The sequence below is a fragment of the Salmo salar genome, chromosome 11 (assembly GCF_965601325.2).
Source record: "Salmo salar chromosome 11, fSalSal1, whole genome shotgun sequence".
Lineage (NCBI taxonomy): Eukaryota > Metazoa > Chordata > Actinopteri > Salmoniformes > Salmonidae > Salmo > Salmo salar.
The window spans coordinates 76,279,240-76,297,458 of NC_138301.1; the positions used below are offsets into that span (position 1 = coordinate 76,279,240).

Sequence of the window (18,219 nt, forward strand, 5' to 3'; positions counted from 1 at the left end):
GCGAAGCGATGGAGTGAAACATTGTCAAGAGGAGGCGCCACCTCTGGTCAAAACCCTACGTAACTGGGCCCAAAAACTGTCTTCCCCAGCAGGTGGTGTTTTTTATTTATTTATTTTTGCTCACCAAGCAAGGAGTTTTTGTATGGAGGTCAATGAGAGTATCGAATTTGGTGGTCAATAACATTTGTTATGGCCTATTTGCTACAAGTGGCTTATTTGATCGAATACAAGTTTCGTAATGCTTAGGAGTATACTGATAATAAAGTAGGACATGTGATATCCCTACAACTTTGAGAAAAAACACTTTGATATAGGAGTTGGTTGTCACTAGTTATCAAATCAATTTTAATTGGTCACATGCACATGGTTAGCAGATGTTATTGCGAGTGTAGCGAAATGCTTGTGCTTCTAGTTCCGACAGTGCAGTAATATCTAACAAGTAATCTAACAATTCCACAACAACTGACTAATACACACAAATCTAAGTAAAGGAATGGAATGAGAATATATAAATATAAACATGGATGAGCAATGACAGAGAGGCATAGGCAAGATGCAATAGATGGTATAAAATACAGTATATATATATATAAGATGAGTAATGCAAGATACATAAACATTATTAAAGTGGCATTATTAAAGTGACTAGCGATCCATTTATTAAAGTGGACAATGATCCTGTATGTAGGCAGCAGCCTCTCTGTGTTAGTGATGGCTGTTTAACAGTCTGATGGCCTTGAGATAGAAGCTGTTTTTCAGTCTCTCGGTCCCAACTTTGATGCACCTGTACTGACCTCACCTTCTGGATGGTAGCGGGTTGAACAGGCAGTGGCTCGGGTGGGTGTTGTCCTTGATGATCTTTTTGGCCTTCCTGTGACATCAGGTGCTGTAGCTGTCCTGGAGGGCAGGTAGTTTGCCCCCGGTGATGCGTTGTGCAGACCGCACCACCCTCTGGAGAGCCCTGCGGTTGTGGGCGGTGCAGTTTCCATACCAGGAGGTGATACAGCCTGACAGGATGCTCTCAATTGTGCATCTGTAAAAGTTTGTCAGGCTTTTAGGTGCCAAGCCAAATTTCCTCAGCCTCCTGAGGTTAAAGAGGCGCTGTTGCACCTTCTTCACCACACTGTGTGGGTGGACCATTTCAGTTTGTGCACGCCGAGGAAGTTAATACTTTGCACCTTCTCCACTGCTGTCCCGTTGATGTGGATAGGGGGGAGCTAGTCCATGATCATCTCCTTTGTTTTGTTGACATTGAGTGAGAGGTTATTTTCCTGGCACCACACTCCCAGAGCCCTCACCTCCTCCCTGTAGGCTGTCTCGTGATTGTTGGTAATCAAGCCTACTACTGTTGTGTTGTCTGCAAACTTTATGATTGAGTTGGAGGCGTGCATGCCCACGCAGTCATAGGTTAACAGGGAGTACAGGAGGGGGCTGAGCACACACCCTTGTGAGGCCCCAGTGTTGAGGATCAGCGAAGCGGAAGTGTTGTTTACCTTCACCACCTGGGGGCAGCCCGCCAGGAAGTCCAGGCCCTTGAGCTTAATGATGAGCTTGGAGGATACTATGGTGTTGAATGCTGAGCTATAGTCAATGAACAGCATTCTTACATCTTGTCCAGATGGAATAGGGCAGTGTGCAGTGCAATGGCAATTGCATTGTCTGTGGATCTATTGGGGTGGTAAGCAAATTGAAGTGGGTCGAGGGTGTCAGGTAAGGTAGAGGTGATATGATCCTTGACTAGTCTCTCAAAGCACTTCATGATGAAAGAAGTGAGTGCTACGGGGTGATAGTCATTTAGTTCAGTTACCTTTGCTTTCTTGGGTACAGGAACAATGGTGGCCATCTTGAAGCATGGGGGGACAGCAGACTGGGATAGGGAGAGATTGAATATGTCCGTAAACACACCAGCTAGCTGGTCTGCACATGCTCTGAGGACGCAGCTAGGGATGCCTTCTGGGCCGGCAGCCTTGCGAGGGTTAACGCGCTTAAATGTCTTACTCACGTCGGCCACGGAGAAGGAGAGCCCACAGTCCTTGGTAGCGAGCCGCGTCGGTGGCACTGTGTTATCCTCAATGCGGTTGAAGAAGGTGTTTAGCTTGTCCGGAAGCAAGACATGGCTGGTTTTCCTTTTGTAGTCCGTGATTGTCTGTAGACCCTGAAACATACGTCTCGTGTCTGAGCCGTTGATTTGCAACTCCACTTTGTCTCTATACTGACGTTTTGCCTGTTTTATTTTTTTTTAAATGTATTTTACCTTTATTTAACTAGGCAAGTCAGTTAAGAACAAATTCTTATTTTCAATGACGACCTAGGAACAGTGGGTTAACTGTCTTGTTCAGATTGCCTTACTGAGGGAATAACTACACTGTTTGTTTTCTGCCATATTTCCAGTCACCTTGCCATGGTTAAATGCGATGGCTTGCGCTTTCAGTTTTGCGGGAATGCTGGCCATCTATTCAGCGTTTCTGGTTAGGGTAGGTTTTAATAGTCACAGTGGGTACAACATCTCCTATACACTTCTTGATAAACTCAGTCACTGTATCAGTATATTTGTCAATGTTATTCTCGGAGGCTACCCGGAACATATCCCAGTCCACGTGATCAAAACAATCTTGAAGCGTGGATTCCGATTGGTCAGACCAGCGTTGAGTAGTCCTTAGCACGGGTACTTCCTACAGTCGATGTGCTGATAGAACTTTGGTAGCACTTTCCTCAAATTTGCTTTGTTAAAATCCCTAGCTTCAATAAATTCGGCCTCAGGATATGTGGTTTCCAGTTTGCATAAAGTCCAGTGAAGTTCTTTGAGGGCCATCGTGGTTTCGGCTTGAGGGGGAATATACACAGCTGTGACTATAACCGAAGATAATACGGTCGGCATTTGATTGTGAGGTATTCTAGGTCGCGTGAACGAACGGACTTGAGTTCCTGTATGTTATCACAATCACACCATAATTAGTTAATCATGAAACATACACCCCCATCCTCCTTCTTCCCGGAGAGATATTTATTCCTGTCTGCGCGATGAACTGAGAACCCAACTGGCTGAACGGACTCAGACAGTATATCCCGAGAAAGCCATGTTTCTGTGAAACAAAGCATGTTACAATCCCTGATGTCTCTCTGGAAGGAAATCCTTGTGCTCAGTTCGTCAACTTTATTATCCAGAGACTGAACATTAGCGAGTAATGTACTCGGAAGCAGTGAGTGGTGTGCGCGCCTCCTGAGTCAGACTAGAAGTCCACTCCGAGTACATCTTTTCCGATGGCGATGTTTTGGGTGAGCCTCTGCAATCAATTCAATTGCCCTGGGGGGTAAAAGGATCCGAAAAAGGCTCCCCTCTCTCACTGGCGAGGGCATATCAATTAACAGGGCAAAGTCTTTGTTAAAATACAATCTAAAGTCTTTGTATTTTTTCAAGAGTTGTTAATTTGTTAGGCTATTGGTTAAAGGTGCAACACAATATTTATTATTGAATTATCTTTGATCTAGTTCAGTCTTATTAATCACTTTAACATATTTAATAATGATCTCTTACCTCTCCCTCCTTCTGCTGAGAAGAGAGAGAGAGAGAGCGTGGCAGGGGAGCCTTGGCCTAGGCTAGCATTGATTGCGAAGATGGAGGCATTTTTCATTTAAGTAAAACAAAAGTTATAGGAAAAAGAATATGCCTATAGTGAAAAGCCTACAACAGGAATTTAATATAAGTTTTAATATTGTAGTGGACTAAGATGAGAAGAATGCAGGCTACTGTGCAACTCTGTATTCTGATAGGATGCAATTTTGGAACTTAAATTAAATGTGTTATTATTATTGTATATCATTGTTATTATTGTAAGCCTCTTTATTAATCCATACCAGTTCTTTAAATATGCAAAACCTGTTTGGTTTAATTATGTCTATCGTTTTAATTGTGCGAGCTGTATTTAATTAGGTCATAAGTAGAACTGTTGAAAATAAATACCATTAGCCTATTTCTGTCATTTGTTGGGTATGGTAGGCACTTGCCTTTTTTGGTAATATGTAGCCTGTTCAAAACTTTTTTGAAGGTTTAAACCAATTTGCAAGTGTTTTGTTTCATTCTGTTGAGCCATTTGTTGAGCCATTTTTCTTTGGCCAAATTAAGTTCCAACACTAACGCTGTGTTTGCCACAATATAATAGCCTGCTCGTATTTTCCCTATAAACAATGGCTTGACTTACTTTTGATATTACCCAAATACAATTTAGAAACTTTTGGGAAGGTTTGGTGTGGCTATTATTAAGCTCTAGCTCTTTTTCCACATTTTGTTACGTTACAGCCTTATTTTAAAATTGATCTATATCAATCTACACACAATGCCCCATAATGACAAAGCGAAACAGGTCGGATCTGAATGCATATGGATGTCGGGTACATTTCTCAAATGTCCGGTAAATTAAAATCCGGTCACGTTGTCCGTCGCCACATTTTCCTGAAGGAAACCCTGTAACCCAGTCTTCCCTGTGGCTCAGTTGGTAGAGCATGGTGTGTGCAACGCCAGGGTTGTGGGTTCGATTCCCACGGGGGGCCAGTACAAAAAAAAACAACGCATGAAATGAAATGTATGCATTCACTACTGTAAATGTGCATATTGTTTTATGCAGATTTTAGAATATTCGCATGAAAATCTGTTGCCAATTGGATGGAAACCTATAGACACCCTAAGACCCTGGCAAGTGCGCTAGTCGAGTTTCACTTTGATTATGCCTGCACATCATGGTTCACCAGAAGCTCCAAACATCTAAAGAATAAGCTACAGACTAGGGTTGAACATTTTCCTGGTATTTTACAAATGTTCCATCCCGAGAATAATCACTTTTCTCCTAAGAAGCAGCAGCTGGGTAAAGTTTTTTTTGTTGCTGCATAAAGTAACGGTTGTTTATGCTGTCGTAGAAGTGTTTAAGGTTAAGTTAAGGCATTAAGGTTTGGGATAGACTTAAACAAAAATCTCAAAAACTAATTTCTATCTCTGGAATCGAACATGCACCCTTTGTTACCAGAGGCAGATGCTTATGCCCATCCGCAAAACCAAAACCTACTTGAAGGTAACAGTGCTCAGTGTTGTCCCAAGTGGCCGGTTTTCACGTCATCTCCCGAAGTCCTCAGACATGGATGGACGTCGAATACTGACTTGTATCACAGGTGACCTGGCTGAGTTGTAGACCTCGACTCATGAAAGTGTTTTTATTTTATTTGATCTATGCCATCTTTTTTCCTATCTGTTTTTTGCATGGGCTGCATCTCAATCCACCACATCTGTCAATGTCAACCTTGGTGGAAGGTGGCGGAGCTACAGTGATGTTTGCAGTTGCCGTGCGTTGGTAAAGTAACTAGGGAAACTAAGCCAGGAAAAAAGCCATATTACAACCTATGTGTTATGATAATTGCATTGTTTGCTCTATAAATCCTGTTAATTGATATGCCATGCCACCGTCATATATAGGCCTAAGGCCGAGAAAATAAGAAGACACAGTAGCAGAATAAATTCAACCACACATTTGTTTCATCACAGAACTGGAAAACAACATCTGTCTGGTGAAGTCCACAAAGCATATTGCATGTAACCAACAGTTACATGAATTACAGCATGCTCAAGCAAGTTAATGTTTCCAACCTTTTTGGACTACTAAATAGCTATTGATTTAGAACCATGGAGAGTTACTGCAAGTCGCAAAGAAAGCAGGAGCTGCCTCCAATATTCCAGCACCATTTCAACTTTGTTGGGTTTACATGTAAACACCCTCCAAACACCAGATCTCAGCTTAGGTGCACTACTTTTCATGGTTTTACTACACAATGATGGTATTTTGAGTCTTTCTATTTTACCAAACCTAATGTGAGAAAAACTGACAGAGACACTCTTCCCAGCACCTCACCTGAACAGATGAAAACAGAACCTGATAAAGAGGGCCACACTATATCAGAACCAACCAGTAAATCCACACTGTTCTGCAGCTCATTGAAAATAGTGATGATCGGATGGAGAGAGGAGGATCTTGGTGACTAGGATCAAAGAGAATACAGACTATAAAAGGACAAAGGTCCTGCATCAGCGGTAATAAGGGTAGGAAATCCATGGAATTGTCCCATTTGAAATCACCTAGTAGTGTAAGTCAAAGTCCTGCTTCTCCGCCTCTTCATTGGTGTAAGGTGTGTGGAAAGTATTTCATCTCCATGGTTTCTTTAGTTAGTCACATGAAAATGCATACAATGGATGAAGACCTTTTTTGTGGTGTGTGTGGAAAACGCTTTGATTCCACAGAGAGTATGCAAGTTCATCTCCAAACTCATAGTGAAAGTGAGTCATAGTACTTCACTATGAGTACTAAGCTAATAATGCATATGGGGATTCACAAAGGGGAGAAATTTTTAAAATGGCCACATTTTGTGAAATGTTTCAGCAACAGCTTTAATATGATCAAACACATTAGTAGCCACTCAGGGGAGAAAACCTATCAATGTCCTCATTGTGGCAAAGGTTTCAGCAATAGCTCTAATCTGAAAGTTTACATCAGGAACCACACAAGGGAGAAATCGTATCACTTTTACTTTTGTGGAAAAGGATTCATTCAGAAAGCAAACATGTTGCATATAAGGATTCACACATGTGAGAAACTTCATACTACATATTAGTAGTTTTTGTGGGAAATGTTTCCACTTTGGCACAGATATGAAAGTGCACATGACGAGACACACAGGAGAGAAATTGACATGGGAGAAATCCCTTAATTGCAGTTTGTGTTTCGCCGCTCACATTTCTCTGACAATTTACATGAGGATTCATACAGGGGAGAGATCATACACTCAATAGCCAATTTATTAGGTACACCTCCCCGTTCACAAAAATGGTTCGCTCCTACAGACATTGCGTCATGTGGTTATGGCATGCTATATAAGGCAGACAGGTATTGAGACATTCAGTTGCTGTTTGATTGAACGTTAAAATGGGAAAAACGAGTGATCTAAGCGACTTTGAGTGTGGTATGATTGTTGGTGCCAGGCGCGCCGGTTCCTGTATCTCAGAAAGGGCCAGTCTCCTGGTCTTTTCATGCATGACAGTGTCTAAGGTTTACCGAGAATGGTGCCACAAACAAAGAACATCAGTCAGCGGCAGTCCTGTGGGCGAAAACAGCTCGTTGATGAGGGAGGTCAAAGGAGAATGGCAAGAATCAGGCAAGCTAAGAGACAGGCCACAAATAGGCAAATAACGGTGCAGTACAACAATGATGTGTAGAACGGAATCTGAGGATGCACAACTTGTCTGTCCTTGTCACGGATGGGTTATTGCAACAGACGACCACACCGAGTTCCACTCCTATTAACTAAAAACAAGAAGAAGCGGCTCCAGTGGGTACACGACCACCAACAGCAGAACACAATTATTGAGGAGTGGAAAAATCAGAGGGAATAGCCTAAGTGCCTTGTGTGGGGAGAGGGTGTCATGTCTGCTCCTGCTCCTCCCCTCTGGCGTATGACGTCAACAGAATACTAACCACCGGCTTGATTCAATCTGTATCACGGAATTTACATTCAATCTGTATCACAATTGACATTTAAAGGCAATGTTCTAGGGTTCGCGTGATTGCATTCACGGTAAACGCTACATATGTTGGCTCAATCGTAATTTACCTTTACATTTCAATTGCACTATACCACGGATCTTCTGCGATACTGATTGAATCGAGCCCGTAACAAAGAGCAGTAAGTGAGTTTCTGAGCAACAGTAGTCACTGCTAATTTGTTCAACAGGACATTTGAACTGATGTATTGTATCTGTACACAGAGCTTGCATTTGATTTGATGTAGAATTTAATGATATTTGACATCTTTTGATATCCCAGTTGTTTTACTATTTTGTTCCATTGTATTGAAAGCAACTTATTTTGAAAACGTCACTCCATGGTTGTTGAATAAAGATTTTATGAACCATACTGCAGCTCTCAGTGGTGTCATGACCTGAGGAAACCTCAAAGGTGTTATGAATGCCTATGTATACCCATTAAAATGTTTTTCAGTGGGGTATTCTTATATACAGTGTAGTACAGTAGAGACAAATGCAGATGATTTGACACATGGTAAGTGTTTATTAGGTGGGTTTTTCTCCATTACAAACAGCGCAATAAGGGGGAAAGCAATATCAAAACTGACCATTATACAAAAGACAGGATTGACATAAAACAACCAAAGTCAAAGGGATATGGAGACAAGTGGACCTGCAAATACAGTGGTATAACCATCGCATATATATTTACATATTAATTTGTAATTGCATGGGAAAAGAAACAAAATGTAGAATGCTACAAAAGTATTTACAAGTTAATAAATAAAGCAAACACACACAAAAAATCTAAAGTACAAAGGACATTGAATCTTTTATAATACAAAAAATACAAAAAGAACATAGAAAAAACATTGAACAGGTAATCGTTAGAGAGTTCTGAGTCTTTGACAGTGATGGAGATCAGGCAGTGTTTCTGAGAGGGACTAACTTAGTTTGATCGGTGCAGTCTTTGGCCCTTACTTCTACCAAAAACAACACAGACACAGAAGAGAGTCTCTTTCACACACACACACAGACTAACATTTGTGAAACCTGAAATGTTGACATCTTTATGACAGATCCCCCCCCTCTCTCTGATAAATAGATATTCTGGGTACCTGGGGAGGGCACACAAAGACATTCGCAAAAAAGAGAAACAATAAGCACACATTCCGGGATGAACTCTCACTTACACCCACACATTTACTGGGAACTTACACAAAAGTTTGAGATGTGGACAAAGGATCCATCCCTAATTCATTGACGCATTACAGAAGTTGTCTTTAACCACAGATCTAGGTTTAGCATTCCCAACCTCAATCCTAACCTTGGTCATAGGACATAGGAATAAAGCTGACCTTGAATCAGGGCTTAGGGGCAACTTCCATCAACACCACCGATATGAAGTCCAGCGAATGACATAAGGGCAGTAGACTCCCGGACTCCAATATTCACAAACATCATTGTCACCAACCAGCACAGTTGAATGTATTCATAATGCAGTACTTACATAATGTGACTAGGGAGAGGCTATAAGGACACACCTGGTACTCAAATGGATGACATTGTCACGCCCTGATCTGTTTCACCTATCCTTGTGCTTGTCTCCACCCCCTCCAGGTGTCGCCCATCTTCCTCACTATCCCCTGGGTACTTATACCTGTGTTTTCTGTCTGTCTGTGCCAGTTCGTTTTGTTCGTTCAAACCTACCAGCGGTTTCCATTGCTCCTGTCTTCGCTATAGTCCCTGTTTTCTAGTTTCACAGTTTTTACCTTTTCTGCCTGCCCTGAGCCTGTCTGCCTGCCCTGAGCCTGCCTGCCATCCTGTACCTGTCACAGTATCTAACGAAGGTGGCGCCCCTCCTCGGTCGGGCGGCGCTCAGCGGTCGTCGTCGCCGGCCTATTAGCTGCCACCGATCGTTGTTTCTGTGTCTTTTGGTTTTGTCTGTATCTTGCACCTGTTTTGTGTTTGTCATTAGTGGGGGGTTATTTAGTGTGTATTTTCAGTTGGGGTTCTCGTGCGGGATTGTTTATTGTCCACTCAGGACAGTTGCGATTGGAAAACTGTTATTGTCTATTATATTGCCGGGCTGCGACCCGTGCGCTTTTTCTTTTCAGTGCGCTTATTTTGGGAAGGTGTTTTCACCTGGCGGACTTCGCCACGCGCCCTGTGCCCTACGGCTATTGCGTGTTGCTATTATTATTAAAACACAGTTGCTCCGGCCCTCTGTCTCCTGCTCCTGATTCCACATCTCCACTGGTCAGAGTATGCCGATTTGGCTATCGCCTTCAGTAAGACGAAGGCGACTCTATTACCCCCACATCGACGAGGGGATTGTGCGATAAACCTCCAGGCCGACGCGGTTCTTCCTAGGAGTCACGTGTATCCTCTGTCTCAGGAGGAGACGGTGGCTATGGATACATACGTCACTGAGTCCTTGAGACAGGGATACATTCGGCCATCTAAGTCCCCCGTCTCCTCAAGCTTTTTTTTCGTGAAGAAGAAGGAGGGAGGTCTGCGCCCGTGCATTGACTATAGAGGTCTAAATGCTATCACAGTGGGTTTCAGTTACCCGCTACCTCTCATTGCTACGGCAGTGGAGTCATTTCACGGGGCGCGCATCTTCACGAAATTAGATCTCAGGAGCGCATATAACCTGGTGCGTATCCGAGATGGAGACGAGTGGAAAACCGCATTTAGTACCACATCGGGCCATTATGAGTACCTCGTCATGCCGTATGGGTTAAAGAACGCTCCCGCTGTCTTCCAATCCTTTGTGGATGAGGTCCTTCGGGACATGCTCGGGCAGGGTGTGGTGGTGTACATCGATGACATCCTGATTTGCTCCGCCACACGCGCCGAGCATGTGTCCCTGGTGCGTAAAGTGCTTGGGCGGCTGCTGGAGCATAACCTATACGTCAAGGCTGAGAAATGTGAGTTCTCCAAACGAGCCGTCTCATTTCTAGGATATCGCATTTCCACCTCGGGGGTGGAGGTGGAGTGTGACCGCGTGACGGCTGTGCGTAATTGGCCAACCCCAACCACTGTGAAGGAGGTGCAGCGGTTCTTGGGGTTTGCTAATTATTATCGGAGGTTTATCCGGGGTTTTGGCCAGGTGGCGGCTCCCATTACCTCACTAATGAAGGGGGGGCCGGTGCGGCTACGATGGTCAGCAGAGGCGGACAGAGCCTTCCATCGTCTTAAGGTTCTGTTTACCAACGCACCCGTCCTGGCGCATCCGGACCCCTCCTTGCCATTCATAGTGGAGGTGGACGCGTCCGAGGCTGGGGTAGGAGCTGTGCTATCGCAGCGCTCGGGCGTTCCTCCGAAGCTCCGCCCATGTGCCTTCTTTTCTAAGAAGCTGAGCCCGGCGGAGCGCAACTATGATGTGGGGGACCGGGAGCTGTTAGCCGTGGTCAGGGCTTTGACGGTGTGGAGACATTGGCTTGAGGGGGCACGTCACCCTTTTCTCATCTGGACCGACCACCGTAACCTGGAGTATATTCGGGCAGCGAGGAGGCTTAATCCCCGTCAGGCAAGGTGGGCCATGTTTTTTACGAGGTTTCACTTTACCCTCTCGTACATTCCAGGTTCCCGGAACCGGAAAGCTGACGCACTGTCGCGTCTCTACGACACCGAGGAGCGGACCATCGATCCTACTCCCATACTTCCCGCCTCCTGTCTGGTGGCACCGGTGGTATGGGAGGTGGATGCAGACATCGAGCGGGCGGGTCGGTCAGAACCCACTCCACTGCAGTGTCCCGTAGGCCTGAAATACGTTCCACTTGGTGTTCGCGATCGCCTGATCCGATGGTCCCACACTCTACCCTCCTCGGGTCATCCTGGGGTGGAACGGACAGTGCGGGGCCTGAAGGGAAGGTACTGGTGGCCCACCTTGGCTGAGGATGTTCGGCGTTATGTCTCTTCCTGTTCGGTATGCGCTCAGTGCAAGGCTCCTAGGCACCTGCCTCGAGGGAAATTACAGCCCCTCCCCGTTCCACAGCGGCCTTGGTCCCACCTCTCGGTGGATTTCCTCACGGATCTCCCGCCGTCCCAGGGGAATACGGCGATCCTGGTCGTTGTGGACAGGTTCTCTAAGTCCTGCCGTCTGCTCCCTTTGCCCGGTCTTCCTACGGCCCTGCAGACCGCGGAGGCCCTGTTCACCCATGTCTTCCGTCACTATGGGGTGCCCGAGGACATCGTATCTGATCGGGGTCCCCAGTTCACGTCCAGGGTGTGGAGATCGTTTATGGAGAGGCTGGGGGTCTCGGTCAGCTTGACCTCGGGGTTCCACCCCGAGAGTAATGGGCAGGTAGAGCGCATTAACCAGGATGTGGGCAGGTTCCTGCGGTCGTATTGCCGGGACCGGCCAGGGGAGTGGGCGCAGTTCGTGCCATGGGCCGAGATGGCCCAGAACTCTCAGCGCCACTCCTCTACCAACCTGTCACCCTTCCAGGTGGTATTGGGGTATCAGCCGGTCATGGTGCCATGGCAACAGAGCCAGACGGAGGCTCCTGCGGTGGAGGCATGGGTGAAGCGCTCTCAGGAGACCTGGAATGGTGTCCAGGAGTGCCTAAGGAGGGCTGGTGAACGACACAAGGAGAGCGCTGACCGCCACCGCAGTGACGCCCCCGTGTATAATCCGGGGGACAGAGTCTGGCTCTCGACCCGGAACCTGCCTCTCCGCCTGCCCTGCCGGAAGCTGGGTCCGCGGTTTGTGGGGCCTTTCAAAGTCCTGAGGAGGATAAACGAGGTGTGTTACAGGTTACAACTCCCTTCATATTACCGCATTAACCCCTCGTTTCATGTGTCTCTCCTCAGGCCGGTGGTAGCTGGTCCACTGCAGGACGATGAGGTGCTGGTGGTCCCCCCGCCCCCCCTGGATATCGGGGGGGCCCCGGCGTACACAGTCCGAGCCATCCTGGACTCCCGACGTCGGGTAGGGGGCCTGCAGTACCTCGTGGACTGGGAGGGGTACGCGGCTACGGCTATTGCATGTTGCTATTATTATTAAAACACAGTTGCTCCGGCCCTCTGTCTCCTGCTCCTGATTCCACATCTCCACTGGTCCTAGACAGCCGTGACAGTACCTTTGCCTCTACTCTGGATTACTGACCTCTGCCTCACCTGACCCTGACCCTGAGCCCGCCTGCTGTTCCGGTGCCTTACACTCTCTCTGGATTATTGACCTCTGCCTGCCTTGACCTGTTGTTTGCCTGCCTCCGTTTAAAGAATAAACTTTTGTTTCTTCAACACTGTCTGCACCTGGGTCATACCTTAAAACGTGATAGACATATGTCGCGCAGCTGAGAGTCGAGTGTGGATTTGGTTCAGTCAATCGTCCTGATAGGCCCTTCCCAGCTAGTTTATGCTGGCTAGCTGGCAACAGCAGCAGCGTGGCGCTAGTTAAAACTTGTAAAAGAAAGGGATGGGCGAGGGAGAAATAACTTGTAGTATTGGTAATCTGGATTTGGTCACCATCTCCAATTTGTTCCATCCCACTTGATTTTATTTTGAGTAGGATAGCAGCCTACATGAAAAATAACTACCAACATTAACTATGTAATGTTGGTAGTAATCTAGATGGATGTCACCGTTATGCAGTCTACACTGCTCAATGGGGAGAGTTTGCACTGCAAGCCAACGCAACACAGGGCACCATGTCCTTCTCTCCCGCTTGCCGCAGTAAGGATAGGGAAGTAGATAGTGTAGCCAATAGTGATTTTCACCGAAAATGTACTACTACGACATTAACCTCTAACGTTACATTTTGTAAAATAAATAATTTGACAAAAACTAAAGGATTCTGAACACTCCCAAGTCCCAACTTCGGCCGACAAGTTTCAAGTTCTCGCTGAAATTTTTTGCCACAAGCATTAAACTAGCTTGCTGGGAACGGCTCATCAGGAAGACTGTCTGAAATGACTGAACCGAATCCGTTCGTCACCACTCGACTCTCACTGCACAACAAACGTCATCAATTTGGGCACCAGGAGTGTCCATATAGCCACTCCCCTATGACCACCCATCCTTATGATAAGTGACATATGAAAAACTATCATTATAGCACCTGAAAACATTTCCATGGCTTTACTATTAGGCACATCAAGGATGTGTTGTGAAATGTAAATTCAATGTTTCAAACTGTTGTGGCAGTTGACATACCCTTTTTACACTACTGTACTGAGCTGAGCCAAGCTGTACTGCGCTGGCCTAGTTATGCATCAACCATAGTTGCTGGAACTGTGCTGGAAAGGACCATGTTAAAATAAAATATCAGAGCCAGCCAGCACACTATGGTTCAGGTTGGCACAGTATGAAGTAAAGTATAGCCAGCCTACATATAGCCTGCCATCTGATAGAGACCCAATCCTGTGTCCCTTTTAGAATGTTTATTGTCATGCACTGGCCACAGTGTGACACGGTCACAGTCAAAAAGTCAATCATTTCAGAAAACCCTTTGAGCATGAACACAGGCTTTAACACTGTAATCCACAATACCACTGACATGGCTGCTGATAATTAGGGACGTTAGGTTTGATCCTAAGTGCTGCAATACTGTAAGAAATGGATAAACATGGGGTACTACAAACCAAGGACTCGTCATATCAGATTATCTTCTATCAGAGTCATAGACAGATAATCACACATCTGTGCAAGGAATCTCTCAACAGCAAGCAAACTCACTCCCCCACTGCAATCTCCATGCTCCCAAAAACGGTCTACGATCATATATCATAGTCCACTCTTCTCTGTTCTTTGGCACACGCGGAGTGGACCAGTATGTTTTAATTTCAGTTCTTTCTTTTCCTCTCTTTCATTTATCTCCTGAATTGAACTGAATTGAAATGAAGTTGACCCCTACCCTGGTACACAAGGAAAAAAGGCCTTAATGAAAGAGAGAAATAAAGGAGGGAGCAGACAAGAAGAACAGTCCTTTCATTCTTCTTTTTTTCTTTACACTACATGGAACAAAACGACTAGACATTTAAAGACCACGGTTCATTTCACAATACAACATTCATGTTTCCATCTCTGTCCATCTCTCTCTCGCTCTTTCTCTGAGTGCTTGAGTACTTTGCACGCACGCACACGCACACACGCACACACACACACACACACACACACACACACACACACACACACACACACACACACACACACACACACACACACACACACACACACACACACACACACACACACACACACACACACACACACACACACACACACACACACGCTGCATCTGCTGAGGGAGGGTTCTGTAGAAATGATAGGGAGTGTAACTCCTTTAGAGGGAAGGCCTTTTCAGATGCACCTGGAGGAAATACACTTACCATTTTCCCTCAGTTTTCCCTCTTGAGTGCTCACTCTCGATTAGGATGTCCACAGAGAGCTGAAGCTAACAGGAAGTGATTTGTGCAAGTTCATTGGCCTATAGGGCTTTCCATCCCACTCAGCTGTATTAGTCCTCTGAGGCATTGACGCTCAGACGCCGAACACAAGACCGAGCTGGTGGCTGGCCCCTCTACCATGGCACAGCAAGGGTAGTACTAAAAGATGGCACCCAGAGAGCCCAGCAGGAAGCGGGAGGTGGGCGAGGACATGGTGTAGCCCCTCAGAAGATGCCCTTGCCGATTTTCAGGCCTTTCTGTTTCATGCGCGGCAGTGTCGAGCTGGCCACGTGCTTGGTCCGGCACACCTTGGGGAAGCCATGTTTCTTCAGGACAAAGTCGTAGTTGGCCGAGGAGTTCATGGCATAGAAAACGTTGGCATTGTCTGGAATCTTCAGCTCTGTGGAGGGAAGGGGGTGCAAAAGAAACACAGGTATGGTTAAAAGACACATTGAACCAACAGGCAAGATGGAATGTTAAAATCTGGTTGAGAAGATGGACGGAGAGATTGTTAGACAAGACTTACAGTGTGCAGATATTTCTAAAACGTACAGTAGGACCAGAGATAGGAACACATTGGAAATGGGTTAGGAACACTGAAATGTTTGTAACTTTGTAATGTAGTTCAAAATGCATCAACTCTGAGGTTTGTATCTTTCAGGTTCCGCTCAAAGTCTTGAGGTGAGCATGACAGACAGCTGACTGACCTTTCTCCTCAGAGATCTTCTGCAGCAGTTCGTAGTCCTCCGCTCTCTCCCGGTCCAGGTTGTGTTTCACCATGGCCTTCCTGATCACCGCCGGCGTCTTGTCCTGACTGGTCACCTGGAGATCACATTATGACCACATTGAGACATTGGGATTGGCTCAACCAGACCCCACAACCACCAAACACATTGGCAGGGAATTTCTCTTTCTAATCTACTGTAATCATCACCAACGCGGCAGCTCACCAGGATGCTCTTGTACATGTTGCCGTTGTCCACGTCCAGGCTGACCCGGATGATGCAGCAATCGTCCACCTGCTGGTTGTAGAGGGGCAGTGACAGCGACGAGTAGTTGGACACACCCGACACGGAGCGCTTGTGTGAGCGGGAGCCAGCCCCTACCACGGGCGTGGAGGACATGGAGGAGGAGGAGGCGCTGCTGGAGCCCGAGCCAGATCCCACACCAGAGGCGTCCAAGGAGGACAGAGAAGTGGACTCCCAGAACTGGAGAGAGACCAAGAGAGAAGGGGGACAGCACAGGTTAGACCACAGTGCCACTTAAGACTATTGAAATGCAATCAAGGAAAGCAATGCATTTTAAACAGATACATTTAACATGTTTGGAAACTGTTGAATAAATTCCAGTGTATTTTGACAAACATTTGGGAACACTGGAATTGAGACTGGTGTTGTTTTACATTATGAGTAATGGGATAGTGCTTGCATGACTTGAACATGCCACTAACATGACATGCATGTAGAAAACACAATGAAAAATGTGGAGTGATGAATGTGCGACCAGGTGAAACTCACAATGCTACTTCAATTGAGTTGTTATGAGCAGTATGGATACAAGGTAAACTCTTCATCTCCAATTAAAGACACAACAAATGAAACCAGTCAAAAAAACAGGTCAAAGTGCGGTGATGATCAAAGTGAGCAGACGCATAAATCGATTCGACACCTGCACACATTCGAAAACTACTCAACATGCACACGCCATTCTCGCCCAACAAATGGCTACAGGGATGATGTAATGGTGACGTCACACAGATAGATAGAAACAGTGCAAACAGCACACTCCTCTAATGGTAGTGTAAAATGGCTGTGCCACAAGCTAGTGTAGATGAAACAGAAATATGGTACAGGAAGTAGTAAATAGTACCGTGGGTGCCAGGTCAGGCAAGGGGCCGCACTTCCCTAACGTGGAATTGGAATGTTTTACGGAAGGCGTGGAGGTCTACAGAAAAGGAATTAAGAGCTACAGTCACCTGTGGGCTTCACATGGGCTGTTTCTTGTGGGCTGGAAGAGTTAGAATATGCTATGACAGTAGTACCGCTATAGTGATCATACTGGTATCATGGTCTTTAAAGGTAGACTCAATGATATGTCATCATCATCTTACACAGTGGAGCAACTTCCTGCTTACAGACATCAACAATGACAGAATTCAATAGCACACTGTCCTCTGACATGTCTTCATTGTAAATAGGAGTGTATTCTTAACTTACCTTCCTGTATAAATGAAGGTTAAATTGATAAATAAAACATCTTTCTCACCTTTCGTTCGTGGGCGTCAGGCGAGTCCGAGATGAAGCTGATATTTATCTCTTCGACGTCGGAGCTGCTGGAGCCGGCTGAGGTGACGCTCAGGGAGTCCGCTCCATCACCCCCTCCACCTCCACTTGAGCCCCCCAGGCAGGGGGCGTAGCGCAGCTGGTCAAAGGACTTGGAGTGAGAGCTGCCCGCACTGCAGTAGCCTGGCTCCGAGCTGGCCGGCTGGCGACTGAAAGAGGGAGTGAAGGAATGGGAGGGAGAGGGAGGAGGGAGAGATGGAAAAGAAAATGCAGAATGAGAGGAAGAGTAAGAGAAAGAAGAATGAGTAAAATAAATAAAACATTGACACAAATAGACTGCAAATCATTAGGGGGGAATTCCGACCCGAGTTAAGCATGCGTAATTGGAATGTAATTCCCTTTTTATGCACTTTTCTCGATACACGTATTCTGACCTTGAACTTAAGCATGAGAACAGCATGCTATTCACCCGCCATTGGGTTGAGGTGGAGATGGAATAAATGAACACACACACAAACACTCACTCCATCATTTGCTCACTTACACATAATATGCACACACATTTAAACTGACTCTACAGTACACACCCACTCACATACAAACTGCTTCTACTCTGCTTATCTTATATCCTGTTGCCTTGTCCCCTTACTGCTATACTCATCTACCTCCATCACTCCAGTATCCATGCACATTGTAAATATGGTATTGGAACTGACTTAAAAAATATATTTCCTGTATCTAGTTAGCTTACTTACTTATGATAGATTCTGGGTGAAACTTGGAATATTGTAATACTCAGAAGCATAGCATATAAAGGAGTGAAAGAGGCTGGTTTTTATATCCGAAGTTAATGGTTATCTGTAGGAGACAGATGGCTTTGGAATGTGTTTGGTGGACGGGAGGAAGTCACAGGATTGCTATAGGGGAAGCGGATGGACATATGTGGATTAGGCGAAGGAGGGGTTGAGGTCAGGTCAGATCC

At 45.8% G+C, this 18,219-nt stretch overlaps 1 protein-coding gene across 6 annotated transcripts in view; it reads right to left on the reverse strand.

Annotated features, from left to right (window-relative positions):
• Positions 1 to 8,082: 8,082 nt before the first annotated feature.
• Positions 8,083 to 18,219, reverse strand: part of LOC106562829 (ral guanine nucleotide dissociation stimulator) — a 143,809-nt gene continuing 133,672 nt past the window's right edge. For 5 of the 6 annotated variants that reach the window (XM_014127855.3, XM_082958055.1, XM_082958054.1 and 2 more), the window contains 5 exons: positions 17,221 to 17,446; positions 16,825 to 16,899; positions 15,906 to 16,163; positions 15,663 to 15,777; positions 8,083 to 15,355 (listed from right to left, as the gene is read on the reverse strand). In XM_014127855.3, the coding sequence (XP_013983330.1) occupies positions 15,180 to 15,355; positions 15,663 to 15,777; positions 15,906 to 16,163; positions 16,825 to 16,899; positions 17,221 to 17,446 (850 nt within the window). In that variant the 3' untranslated portion in view covers positions 8,083 to 15,179. The remainder of the gene's footprint in view (positions 15,356 to 15,662; positions 15,778 to 15,905; positions 16,164 to 16,824; positions 16,900 to 17,220; positions 17,447 to 18,219) is intronic. The other variant, XM_014127853.3, reaches the window with a different exon arrangement.